The sequence below is a fragment of the Protopterus annectens genome, chromosome 10.part0, assembly GCF_019279795.1.
Source record: "Protopterus annectens isolate FY-2018-M chromosome 10.part0, PAN1.0, whole genome shotgun sequence".
NCBI lineage: Eukaryota > Metazoa > Chordata > Ceratodontiformes > Protopteridae > Protopterus > Protopterus annectens.
This window is the reverse complement of record NC_056744.1, coordinates 1,014,231,541-1,014,251,244: the sequence shown is the minus strand read 5'-3', so window position 1 is coordinate 1,014,251,244 and position 19,704 is coordinate 1,014,231,541. Positions and strand designations below refer to the sequence as shown.

General features: G+C 37.6%; 1 protein-coding gene across 2 annotated transcripts in view; it reads right to left on the bottom strand.

Moving 5' to 3' along the window:
• Nucleotides 1-19,467, bottom strand: part of DBT (dihydrolipoamide branched chain transacylase E2) — an 854,289-nt gene extending 834,822 nt beyond the window's left edge. The window contains exon 1 of one of the 2 annotated variants that reach the window (XM_044085776.1): nucleotides 19,367-19,467. In XM_044085776.1, the coding sequence (XP_043941711.1) occupies nucleotides 19,367-19,417 (51 nt within the window). In that variant the 5' untranslated portion in view covers nucleotides 19,418-19,467. Of the gene's footprint in view, nucleotides 1-6,913; nucleotides 7,322-19,366 lie in introns of those variants that run through there. The other variant, XM_044085775.1, reaches the window with a different exon arrangement.
• Nucleotides 19,468-19,704: the final 237 nt, after the last annotated feature.

Below are 19,704 nucleotides of genomic sequence, written 5' to 3'. Positions count from 1 at the left end.
TGCAAAGATTATGGAAAAATGTATTCATAGACAACTCATGCACCACCTAATCCAAAATTGCCTTATGGCAGACACTCAGCATGGCTTCCGTCCTCACCACAGCACTACTTCAGCCCTCCTAGCCTTTACTAACACCATAAACCATAATCGCAACAATAATTATATATCCTCAGCCCTCTTTTTGGATCTTTCCAAGGCATTCGATATGGTTGATCACCAACTTTTAATCCACACCCTGCAAACATTCTGTCTAGATACTGGAGCCCCCCAATGGTTTAAATCCTACCTGAATGGTCGACAGCAGGCTGTCCTCTGGCAGAACAAACTCTCTAACCTTCTACCTAACACCCTCGGAGTACCACAAGGCTCTATACTAGGGCCCTTGCTGTTCTCCATCTTCATTAACGACCTTTATACTGTCATCCCAAAAGTCAGCTGTATCCAATATGCTGATGACTCTACTCTGATTTGCTCAGCCACATCTTCAGTGGAGTTATGGTCAGCTACCCAGACCACCTTTAATACAATAGAAAACTGGCTTTCTGAACATCGTCTGATCCTAAATCCCAAAAAAACTAAAATGCTGTTATTTTCACCAACACGTAGGTCTACCCCTTTCACCTTTACCATAAAATCAAATGATGGCACAATAATCTCCCCTGACCCATCTACAAAACTATTAGGTGTCATCATAGACAATAATCTCACATTTGACCTACATGTTAACCAAACTATCAAAACCATCAATAAAAAACTAGGGTCACTTTACAGAACACAAGCCTTCCTAACCCCTCCAGCTAAAATTGCCATAGCTCGCTCTCACCTTCTTTCAACCCTTCTGTATGCATCCCCTCTACTCTCAAATTTGAACAAGACTGTCCTTAACAAACTCTCAATTTGCTACAACCACATTGCCAGGTTTGCCACTGGGCTGCCTTTTAGGACACATCATTGCATCAATCTAAATCAGCTTGGTTGGCTTGAACTACCTAGCCTAATCCAGTATAACCAACTGATTATGGCCTATAAAATCCTCTATAATCCAGACAATACTCCTGCACTTAAAAATATTATCACCCCCTATAACAATCCTAGACCGCTTCGATCCTCTAACAAACTACTAATTCAGACTAACAAAATTAATAACACAGCCGGTGATTCTCTCTTTGCAAACTCTGTAAGTAGATCCTGGAACACACTTCCAGCTGATATTACCTTACTTTCCACCTTAGGTCAATTTAACACTAGACTCAAACAACATTTGTCACTTAACTGGCTATGTCAATGTATCAAGCCAGGCTAACTCGAATGTGTAAAAATCTGTTAACCAGTTTACTGTGTAATTTAATTTAATCCTGACTTGTGCTCAGGACTAACTGTAACCTGTGGAACTTGTTTAACTTGCTTACTTATGTAATCTTTGTAAATAGTCTGTTTGTAATATGTAATGCTGGTATTATGTAATGCTGTATCTGCTTACCCTTGGAGCTTTTCTCCCGGGCCTCCGCTGAAAATGGACATGCATCCAGTCGGACTATTCCGGTCAACAAATGTAAAATAAATAAATAAAAATAAAAAAATACTGTAACTTCGCAATAGTCCTAGACCTATATATATATATATATATATATATATATATATATATGGATTCACTTCAGAAGCTCGAATTTACAAAATCTCGAACTTCAAATAACCGAAACCAAAACATCGAGTTTTGTAAACTCGAACTTCTGAAATGAAACCAAAAAAAAAAAAAAACACCCCCCTACTTAAAATATAACAACTCCAAGATCGCGCTACAGTGGGGAATTGGGAAATCTCCCGTCTTGCGCTGCATGCGGAAGCGCAAAACGGGAGATTTATCATTTCCTGTCAACACCACACAAAAAAAAAAAAAACATTACGTACACACAGAGCGTACAAGAATCCTTGCCTCTGTGTGTACACAATGTATTAAGGTAAGTAAACTTTTATTTTTCAACACTACACATATTCGATTTACTGAAATCTCGATCATATGGTCTCGACCATACGAAATTTGAGATTTCAGTGATTCGGTTATGTGAAGTGTACCCATATATATATATATATATATATATATATATATATATATATATATATAAAACTACTCTCTCACACACATACATCTTCACATACATTATATATATATATAATATTTAGATCCAGTATCTATATATATATATATATATATATATATATATATATATATATATATATATATACATACACATATACACACACACACACACACATCATTTTATAATTGTACATATATAAACAAACACTCTCAGAACAAAAATGAAGATAAATCCAATAAACCATAAAACCTTCATACGGAAATGCCGAAAAAAAATCACAATACTGCAACAAACAGTATAATAAAGCACTTAGGAGCTGATAATTATCACTTTCATCCTTTAATAGGTAACAAGGACTTCATCAGATAAAATAACAAATTTCTCATCAACAAATATATACTCCAAAAAGTAGGCAGTTCAAATAACACCCAAGACCAATAAAAAAGACAGTGTAAATGTAAACATCTGTAACCATAGCAAAACATATTTAAAAGGAGCTAATAAAACATAGGTAACTCTGAAATAGTACGACATCACTATCAGAACCTGTATTGTAAACCAATATAGTAAAAACATTAATGCTGAAATTATCAACGCCACTTTATGGCAAATTTAATATTCATATTCTCAGTCAGTCCAGGCGGGGCATCAGCACGGAGTCTTAGTTGCCATAGCAACTCTGACTTCCAACAGTGTATTTACATCACCAGAACATTCATCAACCGCCTCTAACACTAAAAATTTAAAACGAGAAATTAGGGCAAACAGCACTATGTTTGGCCAAAGCATTACATGTGTAAAATTTTCTAATGGCTGCAGAATGTTCTTTAATTCTAGAAGACAGTCAAGTGGTTTTCCTTATGTAAAAAGACGAACACGACATATGTGGTAGCATAGACAACAAACTGATTTACTGTCAAAATGTCTAGTGAAAGTTTTAACAAAATTGTTGCGTCTAAACATAAACGATGTGCCCTCCGCAATATATGAACAGGCTACACATGAATTACATGCAAACATTCGAGGAGCGTTTACCATATGATTAGCAGAGGACAATAAAAAAGGGAGAATGCTTATTTTCAAACATAAACCCATAGTCAGCCTTAGGCATAGGCCAACTAGGCAACCGCCTAGGGTGCCACTGCAGTAGGGGCACTTTTCCAGTATTTATTTGGTGTAGGTAGACTAGGATGGGGGCACTGGGTGATGTGGTGGGGGGGCACCGTGAAGCCCTTTTGTCTAGGGCACAAGTTGACCCAAGGCCGCTCCTGATAAACCTAAGAGTTTTCGTTCTCTTATATGCAAAAATAGGAGCTTTGTCTAAACTATCTGCTATTTCCTGGCTACTCGCCAGTATTTCCCAATTATTGCAAATAATAGATCTCTGCAGATGGGTAAAGGAAAACTCGCACACCAATCAGTACTAACATCCGAGTCAGAACCATTAATAGTAGTGGTTAAATCAGTGGAAGGACAACTCCTGTCAGAAGGACCAGTAGAAACAAAAGGTGCATCAACACCCATAAACTGATAGGTATTAAGGGGGTTAGGGCCTATATCTAAGCCGTGATTGGATAAATCCTGCCCAAAGGTAAGAGATGTGCAATTTGGTCCTGTAGAGTCAAGATGAGCCACACTGGGCTCACTGCCAAAGACACTGATAGAATTGGAATTAGATACCACCCCCCTATTTCATCCTACCAAAGGACTGGAGGAACTATTCATAGGCAAAACATTAACATGTGAAAAATCATTACCCCATGGTTTATTAGGAACGAACCCTCGCTTAATAATAGGTGGAAATCTAATATATCTCAATGACAGGATCTCTGAAGAAATACAGTCAACTAAACAAGAAGGGTAGTTCCTGGCCAGCAAAAATTATTTAAAAATCCTACTCTCATTAACAAAACATTCATCTTCGCTCACTATATGTGACAATCTAAAAAACTGTCCCCTGACCAAATTAGGTTTCATAAACAGTGGATGCATACTAGTAAAATCCAAATAATTATTTCTGAAGGTATATTTACTGTGAGTAGAAGATATCCATGTCAGTGGGTCATGGTTTAAGGAAGTCAATGTATCCAAAAAATGAACCTGTTTGCCCCAAGCCGATAACTTAAACATCAAAAAGGGAATACCATTAGAGACTGAATCAATAAAGTCAAACAAATGTTGCTCATCACCCTACCAGATAAAAAAGACATCATCAATATACCTCTTATACATGCATGTAAATTTGAACCCAGGAAGGTGAACCAAAGTGTCAATCTCACATGCCACCAAAACCAAGTTGGCAAAGGCTTGTGCCATCTTGGAGCCCATGGCCACCCCTTTAATTTTCTGATAAATGGAATTATTAAAATGAAAAAAATGCCCTTCCAAAACTAGTGTAGTGAGTGTACAAATAGTGTTAACTCTATCTTCTGAAAACTTAGTATGTTGTGTAAGATAAGACCTTAGAAACTGTATACCCTCTGAGTGTGGGATATTAGTATACAACGCTTCTATATCAAGGTTGACCAAAAAATTATCCTGCTGAGTAGGTGGATAAAGGAACAGCTCATTCAAGAAATCCCAAGAATCACATACGTAAAATGGGGAATGCTGTACTACCGGGTTCAATAAGATGTCGAGAAATTCCGACACCTTTTCATTCATTTTTTTATTAGACACTATATGTCTAAAAGGTAGATTATACTGGTCTTTGTGTATCCTAGGGATACCAAAAAACTTTCCCAAGTGTGGGTCAGGAACCGTAATAAAATCTGCTTCAGCCTCAGAAATAGCCTTTTCTTTATCCAAAAAAAGTAATAACTCTATCAATACTTCTAAAAGCACATTGTACATCTGTAATAGTAACCTTAGTTTAGTTGTCACTGTTGCTTAAATCAGTTTGAAGAATCTGAATATATTTGTCCTGTTCCCCAAGGACAATGCTTGTCCTTTTGTCTGCCTTCATAATTCATAAAGACCTATCTATATGGAAGGACATAAGGGCTGACAAGTGTTCTTGTGGCAAATTAAACCATTTAAAACTACAATGGTTATTTAACTTCTTATTCTTCTTTTGGCTTTTTCCCAGTTAGGGGTTGCCACAGCAGATTACCTGTCCGCTCATGATTGGCAGTGGAGTTTTACGGTGTCGAGTTGCCAGCCCGGTGCCCAACCTTCTATAGAAGGCACACACTCACACCTAGGGCCAATTTAGTGTGTCCAATCCACCTATAGCATGTCTTTGGGATGTGGGAGGAAACCGGAGCACTCTGAGGAAACCCACGCGACCACAGGGAGGACATGCAGACTCCACACACACAAGGCACCCCAGCCAAGAATCGAACCGGAGAACCTCTTGCTGTGAGGCGGCAATGCTAACCGCTGCACCACCGCGGCCGCCCACTGCACCACCGCGGCCACCCACAATGGTTATTTAACAGATGTCTTAAATCTTTTTCACACATTTTAAGAAAAATATGCAGTGTATTGTTCAGTGGAGGGTTGTAAATATTTAACAGGTAACTTGGTTCTAACATTAGCAGTATTAAAAGGCTGAGTATCAAAAAAGGCTGAGTATCAATCAGTAAGTTCTGTGGCATTTTGACAAATGAGTTTTAGATTAAGCTTTCTCAAATGCAATCTTAAATCCAACAGAAGTGAAGGAAGATCAGCCCTTTGGGCATGGATGAAAAAGAAACCTTTACTTAATATATGCAAGGACTGTGCTAAGAACGATCTATTCATAAGATTAAACACATCTGACTCAGTATTAAACACAGCTGAATCAGTATGGTTAACTGCAGGTACTAAAGTAAGTGGACTCGATGAAGATGATCCAAGATCAGCGTTTCACCGTGGTTCTCCTTGGATGTCCTCGGGGAAGACCCCTTTCCACAGTTTGTAGAGATCGAACCTGGTTGTTCAGAGACAGATGAGGAAATACCAGGTCTCTTAGTGTAGACTGTCTGCCCCTTTCCATTCTTCTCCCTCTCCCCTTGTACGAGCTGGATCTTCCTCTTATTCTCATAGATGCACCAGTAGGACCCCTCACTTGTTGATCTTGTAATAAAAAAGGAGAAGGCATAATCTCCCTAGGAGTGATGGGGTCCAAAAGTTGCGTAGGAGAATTCACAGGAGAAGAAGGTAATGTAGTAGTAGTCTGCAACATCTCCGAAGTCACTGGGTACACATTAGTGAGGGAAGAAAATAATGGCTGCGGCTGAGCTGTCTGGGCTGTTTTGGCATTCATATTCATAGGGAGAATAGGGACATCAATATTACGTTGGGAAGTGTAAGAATGGGCAGTAGAAAACATCCCATGTTGACTATCTTCCCTTAGATTTCTAAAACTAAATCTATTTCTCCCTTCATTCCTTAAAAGGGTATGCTCACTTGTTCTGGTACTGGGAAATGTCTCTCATTAATTTCTGCTTTTTACGATGTACAATTGTGGCCACATGGTGTGTAATTCTTGGATGAATGCCAAAATACACATGTTGGAATAGGCCAAAAATCAGGATGTTTCACTACAGAATTATGTAGGTCAAAATTTCCTGTTTAACATCAGACAGTCTCTAAGTTGTGGTCAGAGATCTTATTACCAGCAAACACGTGTTGTTTTATAAAGCAACCAGTTCCATATACAAGGGTAGGAAACCTAGTGAATCTCAAACCCAAAGGCACAATGTTCCTTTCAAGACAGCATACATGTTATCATACTGAATGTTTTTAAAGACAGTAAAAAGTCTTTCTAACCTGAAAAGAAGTGCCTTTAAGTTAGAAGCAGCCGTATAATGTGCACCCAAAAAAGTTACTGTAGTATCCTGATGTGCAGACACCTCTGAAAACGGATTTGTTACTGTGTCAATCCTTAAGAAGCAGAGCAAGTCATTATAAGTAGTAGATCCACCCTGTGGAACAGCTTGCACCTGCGGATTGTTCGTGGATGTATTAGCTGCAGTAGGACCATTAGCAGCATTAGGACCATTAACAGATTCAATAGTTCCAGAAACAGTAGTAACACTGGAAGTAGCCAGATTAGATGTAGAAGTAACACTGGATGTTGTAGTAGTCATGGAGACTCCAGTCCCAATTAACCCAGCACGAAAGGTGTTCTGTATGTCAGCTGCAGCAGAGGAATTACCCATTACCTCCGACAATTGTGTGGAAATATCATGCACTGAAAGCAAATGAGCTGGAATAGAAAACTGCGAGAAATCCAATTGCGTGAGGCTACTACAGCCAAGTTCCCTTCTAGGTTCAGCAGGCATATTCCATAAAATGAGAAAGAAATATAAATAAAACACTCTCAGAACAAAAATGAAGATAAATTCAATATATCACAAAAACTTCATACGGAAATGTCGAACAAACATCACAATACTGCAACAAACAGTATAATAAAGCACTCAGGAGCCGATAATTAGCGTTTTCATCCTTTAATAGGTAACAAGGACTCCATCAGATAACACAATAAATTTCTCATCAACAAATATACACTCCAAAAAGTACGCAGTTCAAATAACACCCAAGACAAATAAACAGACAGTGTAAATGTAAACATCTGTAACCATAGCAAAACCTATTTAAAATGAACTAATATCAGAACCTGTGATGTAAAGCAATACAGTAAAAATACTAATGCTAAAATTATCTGTGCCACTTTAGGGCACATTTAACATTCATATTCTCATTCAGTCCAGGTGGGGGGTCAGCACTGAGTCTTAGTTGCCATAGCAAGTCTGACTTCCAACAGTGTATTTACATCACCAAAAAATTCATCAACCACCTCTTATACTAAACATTTATAACAAGAGAAACTAGGGCAAACAGCACTATGTTTGGCCAAAGCATTACGTGTGTCATATTTTCTAATGGCTGCAGAATGTTCTTGAATTCTAGAAGACCGTCTTTGAGTGGTTTCCCTTATGTAAAAAGACGAACACGATACACATGTGGTAGCATAGACAACAAACTTTGATTTACAGTCAAAATGTCTAGTGAACGTTTTAACAAAAACATATATATATATATATATATATATATATATATATATATACATACATATATATATCTATATACACACACACACACACAATATATGGTTCCACTTGAAAACACATCGAAATTCCAAAACATCGAATGTTATATGGTCAAGACCATATCATCGATATTTCGGAACATCGAAGCTTTCAAGTGAAACCAAAAAAAAAAACTTTTAAAACAAGTGTATGCAGGGGGGCAAGCCCCCCTGCACCCCCCCTACTTTAATATACCAACTCCGAGATCGCACTACAGTGGGGTAAAGGGAAATCTCCATTTTAGTGCTACATGCAAAAGCGTTAAACGGAAGATTTCCCATACCCTGTCTGCAGTGCCATCACAGAGATGGCACATTCACAGACACAGTGTGCACGGCACCTTGCTACCCTGCAGAAACACTATCTTTTTCCAATTTTTACTTACCTTTTTCTTCCCCTTGGCAACATCGATGTTCTAAAGACTCAATGATATGGTCTCGACCATATGAAGTTCGATGTTTTCGAATTTCGATGTTTTCAAGGGGAACCATATATATACATACACACAAGGCATTAGAAACATTGTGCAGAGAAATTGGAACATCATTAGAGCTAGTAAAGATTTATGCCAAGCGTTAGGGAATAATCCTACCTTTTCCTTAAAGAAGAACACCACTCTGAAAATGTCTTTTGAAAAAGATAACCCACATTTTTTCTGTATTAGAAGTACAGAACAGCGACACTAAGGGCATGTTTACTTGCAACAAATGTGTAGTATGCCAGTACATTTATACTGGCTCTGAGTTCAGCTTTAAACACTGTAACATTACAATCTATTTTAAAAAACATTTTGATTGCCATTCTACGTTTTTAGGTTATGTAGCAGTGTGTAATTCTTGCAAAGCATTTTATGTTGGTAAGACGATCAGAAAGCTTTCTGATAGCTGCCAAATGTTTTTGACTATCAGAAATAAAGATAAAAAAAAATAAATGCTCTAGGAAGACGATTTACACTGCCTAAGTTTATTGGTTTCAAATTTCTCATATTGGAGCAAGTTAACCATTTTTTTGGAGATCATGAGACTTTGCTTGAACTGAAAGAATTGTGATGGCAGTTATTACTTAATGCCGAGACCCCTCCTGGACTCGAAAACCTGAATGTTAAATGTGCACAGAGATGGGGAGTCTGACCACTCCCACTTTATACTAATTAAGCAATAATTGACGACATGGTATGGTATATTGAAGATTAACCCACGGTTGGTGTGGTTTAATCATGAGGGTGAAGCCAAGTGATTAAATAAAGCCAACCGTGGGTAAATCTTCAATATGCCACAACCACGGAGTCGGTTATTGCTATTATACAATGACATTATTTAAGGAAAAAAATACTTACTTTTCTTAAATAATGTCTTTGTATAACGGCGCATTACTGTTCTTCCGCCAGTGGTATACTCCCTCCTTGTGTTGATGTACTGCGCATGCGTATGGGACTTGCGTTCCCATACATACCCAGTACATCAATGCTTTGAAATGAAAGAAAGTCTTCGTTGCTCCGTTTTTTTTTTTATTAAAAAAAAAAAAAAAAAAAACATGTTTTGGACACATTATACCAATGGAAAAATGTTCGGGCGACCGAACCTTTTACCGTTGGTATATTGTGGGATTTACAATGGGCACATTGGCCAATCAGCATGCACATTTTGGAATATTAATGGGGGGGGGCATTATATAGTATTTGTTAATGTATATACAGCTGTACAAAATGTGTAGATTCTGACTGGTTAATTTTTTCTTCACTGTGTTCTCAGATGTTATATGCTATTGTCATGGTTACATCTCTCTCTCTACCTTGTGCACCTTACTTATACCTAACATTTTTAAATTTTGTCAGTTCTGAAAAAGTTCTTGATATCATAAAAGAATGATAGAGCTTAGCATCAGTTTTGCCTTCGAGTATCTAACTCTTGCAGGTAATGAACTGATCTGTGCTCTTGAAGCAGTAGCAGAGATATCAGTCAGTCTGTATCCCCATCTCACCTATGATAAGAGGCTGTGGTTTTAAAGCAGAGACTTTATGAGCAGGGCAATGGAAGCATTTGCATTTTCTGATAAAATTATAAGGTCGATTAGGAGGACATATGAGGGATTGGAGGCAAAAATTAAACTGTGTGGGGTCCTCTCTGACAATTTCTGCTTGAGTAGAGGAACCAGGCAGGGGGTCCTCTCTCGCCTTTGTTATTTGCAATTATATTTAGAACCAATTGACAAAGAAAATAAGGAACTCAATTATAGGATGTAACTGGTATGGTAATCAGGAAAAGCTGGCTGTATTTGCAGATGATATTATTTTATACCAGACAAAACCAGAACGGGACAGTACAGTGTTGGGGAACATTTTGAGACAGTTTCATATCTTTTCGGAATACAAAATTAAGGAAGCTGAAATAAAGGCAACAGCAGTAAATTATGTACCCACACACAAATTGTTTCAGCCATATCCATATTTATGGGGACATAATAAAATGAAGCATTTGGGACTATGGATTAAAAACTGTTTTGGTGTGACAGTGTAGGATATGTGGGAAGAGACTAAACAAAAGATAATACAAAAACTGAGAACATGGAAGCTGTTATATCGTTATTGATAGCAGGATGCTAGCAGTTAAAATGTTTAGTCCCTTTGGTGTTAAAAATATGCTTGACCTTTGTATAGCAACCAGAGAAGTTGTGGATAGCAATTAATAAAGAGCTGAAGGACTTTTTCTGGGAGAGGAAGAAGGCAAGAGTCAAGAAGAATAAGCTGATTCTTCCAACAGAACAAGGTGCACTGGGATTACCTAATTTGACCGATCTAATTAATAATAAATAATAAAATTACCTAATGAAAAAAGGCAACAGTCATCCCTCTGCACAAAGGTGGGCCAACTACAGACCCATGAGTCTCACTGGTCTTATATGTAATGCCATGGAAAGAATTACCATGGAGATGAACAATAGAGATTATAGTAAACCTCCAAACACTGGACCCAACTCACTTTGGTTTTATCAAGGTCAGATCATGCCTACTCAACCTGGACTTCTTTGAGAAGGTCACCAAAGCAATGGATGAGGGCAAAATCTTCACTCTACCTACCTTGACCTGGCCAAGGCATTTGACACAATACCCCAGTCGGGCATTATTGACAAACTCAAGAAGTTAGGTACAAACCCATATGCCACCCAGTGGATAGTCAACTGGCTCACAGACAGAACCCAGGAAGTTAGAATTGGGGAGTCCACCTCTACAAAGAGGCCAGTCACAAGTGGAGTCCCTCAGGGGAGTCCCTCAGGAATCAGTCCTTGGATCGCTCCTTTTTGGAATTTACTTTTCAGAAGTCAAAGCCAATGTCAGTGGTCTCTGGCTGACTAAATTTGCAGATGATTGCAAATTAGGAGCAGTCATTTAATCTCACACTGACACAAACAAATGTTCTCCAGGAGGGGCTGACACAAACAACTGGTGTCAGGGCCATGGACTAAAACTAAATGCCAAGAAATGCATATCAGCATCCTTTGGGAAGTCATCCATCCCTGGTAACTATCATATCGACAACACACCCCTTAGAGTTGACCCAGTGGTCAGGGACTTAGGGACACAGATAGTAATCTAGCCTTTGACCAGCACGTGTCTACACTGGTGAGGAAATCATTCTATGTTGCACAACTTATAAACAAAGATATGGTATCCATTTCCATGGAAGTCATTATTCTACTGTATTCGGCATTCATCAGACCTATCAGAGTACAATGCCCCCTTTGGTATGTCCCTAACCAGGCATATCCTGCAATTGGAATGGCCACAGAGGTTCCTCACTAAAAAAAAGGCATAAGTAAAATGTCCTATGCAGACCACCTCAAGGCCTTATCCCTGTATTCTGTCTCCTACAGGATTTTGAGGGAAGATCTATGCCTGGCATACAGGGCAATGTCAGACCCCACTCTGATGGACTTCCTGCATATCCACAAAACAAACAGCACTAGAAATTACCTGTTCTAAAGACTTAAACCTTGCCTGTGGTATAAATAGGACCTGCTGGAGAGATAGGTATGTATCAAACCTTGTCTGTGGTATAAACAGGACCTGCTGGAGAGATAGGTATGTATTCCAGAGACTGCCCTGTCTATGGAACAAGCTCCCCATCCAAGTGAAGCAGAGTTCCTCCCTAACCCAATTCAAGTGCAACTTGGACAATTGGGTGGGAAACCAGAAATGCATCCCTGATTTGGCACCTATGTCTCTAATGGACACAGGTAACCTGTAAATGGTTCATCTCCCAGGCTCATGCTTACACTTATCAAGGGTCTCAGAACTTGTCAGAGATTTGAATGTATGGCTAGGCTTAAAAAGGCCATTGTGGTCATTAGCCTAGTAAACACCTATGAAGGTTTTTTTCAAAGTAACACAGTTAATGCTACCATACATAGCACTAGCAGAAAACTGTAATTCAAAATGGAAAAGCATGATCATGATGAAACAGGGGGGAAACTCAAGAAACAAGGAGAAAAGGGGATTCTGGATGCAGACCTTTAAGGATAATAACAATAATCATTCAGAATATTATATTCATAAAGTAGCAGAAAGTATGCTAAGAACTAAACCAACACATGAATGGAGAAATGAGATTCTGCTGATAGGGACGACTGCAATTAAGGATACAGACAATAGGCAAGAGTGGCTGGAATTTACTGAAGAAAACTGGCAAAAGAACCAAGGTCCTGGAAGTAAATAACTAAAGAGGGAAAGGTAATAGAATGGGAAGACGCCAAGAATCTATTTGGACTGCAGGTTATAGATTGCCTTCCCTACAAGAATTGATATCGGAGTATAAGCAAAGAGAAAGAAATAGGGGAGGTCCTAAACAAAAGAGCAGCACTGGTAAAGTTTTTAGTAGAATCAAGAACAGAAACTGCCGCTATTTATTTTATTTCTTGACATTTGTTAACCGGGTTTGTCCAGCTGGGCTAGAGACCCATTTTCAGTGGAGACCTGAGGAGAAAAGCTCCAGTTACAGACATTATACTATACACAAAAAATTGGCTTACAATAGATACAAGAAAAATAAGGTAAAACAGATCAGTAGATAGATACACAAGAGTAAATAGTAGTAACCCCACCCCCTTTTTTCTTGTTATAGTATTAATAACAGTTTTTAAGTGGTGTTATTAAGTAGTAGTATTTTAGGAACAGGGCATGTTAAGAAAGGAATAATTAGCACAGCATATAAAATGCTGCATGATAACTATAAGAATCAATTAGAGGAATTTAGAAAGAAGAGAGATTGGCTAGGCAATTCACAAAGAAACAATGGGGGACATATTTATGTCTTTCAAGTATGCAACAAAGTCTAGAAGATTTAGGATCTTTAGAAGTGTTTACATAGGCATTTTTATACCCAAAGTAGACTCCAAATAATTTTTCCTCAGGCAGACAGCAAATGTTGGAAGTGTGATTAGGAAGAAAAGGATAACTAGGAACATATTTTCTGGGAGTGTAAGGAGACGACAGACTTCAAAGATTCCCTGCAGACTGCTCTGTCAGACATACTGGGTGAGCAAACTTTTGTAATTAAAGGAAATTATTTTTTAGCTATGATATAGAAATGGAATTACCTGGACATAGTACGGTCTTGCTGAGTCAAATTACAGTGGCTGCCAAAAAAGCAATTACCAGAAAACCAACTTTACTTGAAACAGCGAATATAGTAACATAAAACTGAAATTGGAATGATTAGAAAAGGATAGGAGCAAATGACATTGGAAAAAACTGAAATTGTGGGAACAATACATGCAGAAGAGGAACGAGGTTTAAAAGAAGGCAAGATTTGAATGAGCTATGTAATTTTTGACTGACAATGACTGGATTGGAAAACATTTGCAGCTACAATTGTGTCAGTGTGGTTTGCAATGTGTAATGTCTGCAACTGAAATGATGTCAGTATATTTTGTTTTCATTTATATAAATGCAAGATTGCCTATGTCATACATGATTATATAATAAAAGATGTTTCTTGTTTAAAAAAAAAAACAGGCCATGTTTTTTAAACACTTACTGAATTATCACTTGTGACATAGGCAAACGTACATTCATATAAAAGTAATCAAACTATATTAACAAGTTCACATTTACAAATATTACACATTATGTATATTGTACTATACAACATAATCAAACCAACATTACATAAATTGCTCAGTTCCTGCCTTCCCTTAAAATGTATTCCTCCTCCAAAGCTTTCCGCCTGCATCTGTCATTCCCACAATTTCCATTTTTTTCTATGTAGTTTACTCATACCCTTTTCTAAATAACCCATTTTTTTGTTCTTTTATCTGTGTTACAATATTCACTACTTCAAGTATGTTTGGTTTAGACTTTAATTTCCATTCTCTAGTAATTGCTTTTTTGGGCAGCAACCAGAATTAAACGTAACAAGGAGCCCCATGTCTAGACTCTAGGCAATTCAGATTCCATATTCCAGCTCAAAAAAAATCATTATTAGTTACACTCATTTGCTTGACCACTGTTCCTGACAAGAGTACTGGGTAAGAAATTTTTAAACTCTGCCAACTCATTACACTCCCAGAACATATGCTCCCAGGTATCTCTTTTTCCCCTATTACATTTTCAAAATTTGCAATCTACCTGAAAGAAAATCTTTGGAGTCTGCTTAGGGTATAAAAGTACCTACACAAAAAATGTCCAGGAAAAAATCCCAAATCCTCTAGATTTTGTTTTATAACTGTGAGCCACATATGTCCTTCCATTGTTTCTTTGTGAATTTCTTATCTAATCTCCCCTTCCAGTCTTTTCTGAGCTCCTCTGATTTATTCTTATAGTTACTGTGCAATATTTTATATGCCCTATTAATTATCCCTTTTTAACTGCAACTTCTGTTCTACATTCAACTGAAAACTCAACCAGTGCAGGTCTTTCATTTTGGATTCCCATATCCCTCTGTCTTTGTCTATGTGCGATATCGATCTCTAACAGGGAAGGCTATCTCTAGCATGCAGTCCAAATGTCTTCCTGGCATCTTCCCATTCTGTTACCTTTCCCTCTCCCATTATTTGTTCCCAATAATCTGATTCCTTTGCCAGCTTCCTCCAGTAAATTCCAGCCCTCTCTTGCCTATTCTCTGTATCCCTAACTACGGTCATTCCTACTCAGCAGAATCTCCTTTCTCCATTCAGTGTTGGCTTAGTTCTTTGTATAATTTCTGCTACTTTATAAATACAGTATTCTATGACTGTTGTTATTGTCCTTAAGATTCCAAGTCCAAAATCACATGGTTTCCTTATTTCTTGCCCCCCCCCCAATTTTATCTTCATCCCCTTCCGCTCTGAACTGTAGCTTTCTGCTTGTGTTATGTGTAAGAGCCTTAACTGTGTACGCTGAGGGCTTTTGCCAAGAAAAGCATAAAGACACAGCCACAAATACTGAAAATGATGTTTCCATGCAGGGTCACTGGGTTTATTCTTCATGACAGGGTAAGGGTTTGTGATCCAGCAATTATCAGAATATAGCTGCTGCTGCTCCTCCAGATCAAGAGGACACAAAAGAAAACATTTTCATGGTGGTCATCACTGGAGTTATCCCAAGCACAGTCCACTAAGAGTATGACCAAAGGCTGCCCCCAAAACATGCTGGAGGCACTATATCACTCTGCTGGCCTGGGAACCCTTAATGATCTGCAGAAAATCAGGAAATCTTTGACTGGGAACAAGGAACTTGGGTGATGTTACCATGACCCTTACCAGAAGGTATAAAAGGAAGGGAAAGTAGCTATACTGATTGTCATTTACACCATTTGGTGATTCATCCATCAATCCACTGATGCGGAGGCATATCAGACTACCACAGTGACCTTACGAATAGCCTAACAGTTTGGTTAACGATTTCCAAACCAGAGATCCTTGCTGCCTTTGCACTGGAGAAAAAGTCTGAAATTATTCTTTCTAGTGTAGGTTCCAGCAATCTGAAGCTTGTCCTTTGCAGAATATCAATGCTGTTCCTGCATATCTATGGGGTTGCAGTTAAGTGTTTGATTTAATACCTGGCACATCAAACTCTCCCATCAATGATACCTCCTCTTTCTTAACCCATATGCTATTTCCAGTCTTCAGTCTGACTTGCAGTAATTCCATCTTCACTGTTTACTCACAGGTTCTGTTGCCTTAATCACTTTTTCAAGTACATGTATATGTGTGGGTGCATGTATGTGTATGTACATATATATTATATATTTCTTTATTTACATATGTGCATTTGCACATAACTATGTCATTAAAAAAAAAAAAAGCAAAAGCCCTGCTCAATCAAGACTTGTCCCTCTCCCTATTGCTTTAGGTAAGGATGTATGCAGACAAAACTCCAAACATGCATTGCTTGGGGTTGCACGTCATCTCACTCTAAAGACAGTTACTACCAAGCTCACAATAACAAAGGAAAAAGGGAGGTGTCAATCAATTGGAGCTTTTCCTTCTTTTTTATATAAAACATGAATCATAAATATACAATATGAATCCTAAATACACAAACAAAATGAGCATGTATGTATACAAGACTGCATATGAACATCATTTGTTTGGGGTTTTTTTTTTCTGTTTCCTTATATTCCTTCTATATACTGTGAATCATGGTGTATTTACTTCCCAGTCGTGGTTCTCTGTACAACAGGTTTCTGTCATTACCGAAATATGAAGGTATTGATTTTCATACATATTTTATATATATATATATATATATATATATATATATATATATATATATATATATATATACACACACACACACACACCTAGTTTTTCCATTTATAATAATGTTATAATATAACATATTATAATAATTTATAATACCTCGTAATCCCTCATCACACACTGAAACATGACTTAACTCTCTGCTGATGAGGCACTTAAACTTGCCACTAAGGATCCCGAGTGTCTCAGATGCATATCATGACAGCATATGCTGTTTTATTAGTACTGAATTTTATTTTCTTTAACTTGGAAACCCCTACATTCTAGTGACCCTATGATCATTACAAAATCTGAAGCAAAAATACAAAGAATGGTGGAAATCTAAAGGACATATCCATTTCTATGGCTGCTGTCCGGTAAATGCAAGTGTTTTCCTGGAAAAAGTAAATATTGCAAGAATTGCTGAATGCCAGTTATGAAACAGACCCATACCACCCCTCCCCACCCCAGATTTTGTTTTGTTGAAATACTGCCTGGAAAACTGAAATGGTGGACATTAGGTTTCCCTTACCAGCAGAGTTTCAGTACTTAGTCCGGCTGAAAAAAAATACATGTAAAGGACAACATATTTAAAAGACAATGTGTAGGCGCTAACTGCCTTGCCCCACGTGTGTGCACATCTGAAGGGGGATGTTAGTAAAACCAATTACTTGCATATAACAGTTATCTTGTGTTGATTTTTTAATGATAAACTAGACTATTCATTTTTAATCAAGTTTTAACAGAGTTTGTGAAGCTTACTGTGTATTTCCACATAAATTATTTTTCAAATGTAACATTTTATGTGAGCTTAAAATACTCACCAGGTTATTACAAATATTGTTTTAACTTTATATAATTTATGGGGAAGGTATGCTTAAACAGTAAGCAGGTCATTTTAAGAACAGTCTAAAGTTCATAGTTAAATCTTTTCAACAGAGCACCTGTTCTGGAACAGAGTTTTATGGTACTTCGATAATTTATTTTTGCATTTATTACTTTTTGTACTCATTGGTTTATATTCTTTGTTGAGGAGGTTACGTATTACACCATTTTTATCTTGGTGGCTTACATCTGTTAGCACTGTTTTGTTTGATCTCTCGTTTTAAACACAGATACTCTTTGCTGAATAAGATCCATTGGATTTTCAAAATTATGCAAACGGGACTATGATATAACATTCACCACTATCCACTGGATAGCATATCAGTGCAGCATCCTATCCAATTCATGCTCCTCTTCAGTATCAATACTGGAATACAAACACAAGTGACAGGCATAGCATTAAGACGGAGGAAACCCACAGTCTTATTTCATGAAAAGTAAGTGTACTACCCAATAGTCATCATAACATTTCTTTCATAACATTTCTTTTTTCAGTATGTGCTTTCCTTAGTAAGTGCTTTATTTTTTCATGCAGGTATCGAATAACCATCCAGTTGACTCATGGCCTCTATCCATGTACAACCCCATGCCACTGGAAAGAAAATCACATTTTGTCTCCTTCAATGTCTTTTTTTTTTATTATTCATATAGCATACATCAGTTGTTGCAGTCACATTACTTTTATGCTACTCAAGTAACTGTTCCTGAAGTTGTATGAAAACCACAACATAATTCCTTTTTCTTTACCTGGGATCATAATACTGCTGTTTTGCCTGAGCCTTCACCCTTTACTGTTTTAACTTGGACCTGTTAACTCCCAAGGAAGCCCTGGCTGACTCACTGAACAACTCAATAATGCAGTAGTTGTTCATCTGGGAAGGAGAAGTATACATTAGTAACTGCTGTCACGATTAAAAAGCAAACCACAAAATACAAACTCGCAATTAAAAATGTATGCAGCATCAAGTGAATAAGTCTGCATCTACTGGTTTAGACCTACGGAGAATAGATGCATTAAATCAAAATGTGAAGTCAGGTGCATTGCACTAAATTCAAGTTCTCATTAGCAAGAAAAGCAAGTTACGACAGCCAGCAACAAATGGTAAACAACATAACATACCAATTGTAAAAGCAAACAAAATACATGTCAGTTCCATTCGTAATATCCACTGGCAAAACAACACATACCAATTTGCATTAAATAGACGAATCATAAATTCGTCCTCTTTGACCCATCAAAGCAGAAAGTATCACCCATTACAATCTAGTATTCGGTAGCAACGCTATATAACAAATTCCCATTCCGACTCTACGCTTCCCTGTGCTACTACAACTATTTAAAAAGGCTTTACTGTTCCATTTACCCTTAGTTACGTTTCACTTTTAACACTACCTGAAAACACAACAGTTACTAAAACATGGGTAACTATTAAAACTGCAATTATGACAAATTGTTGTCGGGGAAAAAAATCACTGATCACCTGAACACAATCAAGCAATTTTATAAACAAGCTACTTCTGCTGTTTGCTGCCTACCACTTTGCTGACCTCTCTATAACTAACTGATCACCTGTCATTGAAGCTTACCACTCGTCCCACGATCCTGAATGAGCCTCTCAACGCTGTCATAGACGCCATCTTAGTTCGGAAATAGCATCATGCACACTCCTCCTTCCCAACAACCAATAAGAAAGCAATATAATATGAGAACGACTTGTACAGATAGGTAATTATAACGAAGTACACGAATGGCTTAGGTAATTCTTTGGGTTTTGAAATACCTGAACTTTATGTTTCCTTAAAATAACATAATTATCCTCCAATTCCCTTTTTTCTTCTCGAATCTCCCTCAGCACGAAGAACGTCGTTCATTCTGAGTCTTAAAAAGTCCATGTCCCTTGCTGTTCCACCCTGAAAAGGAATAT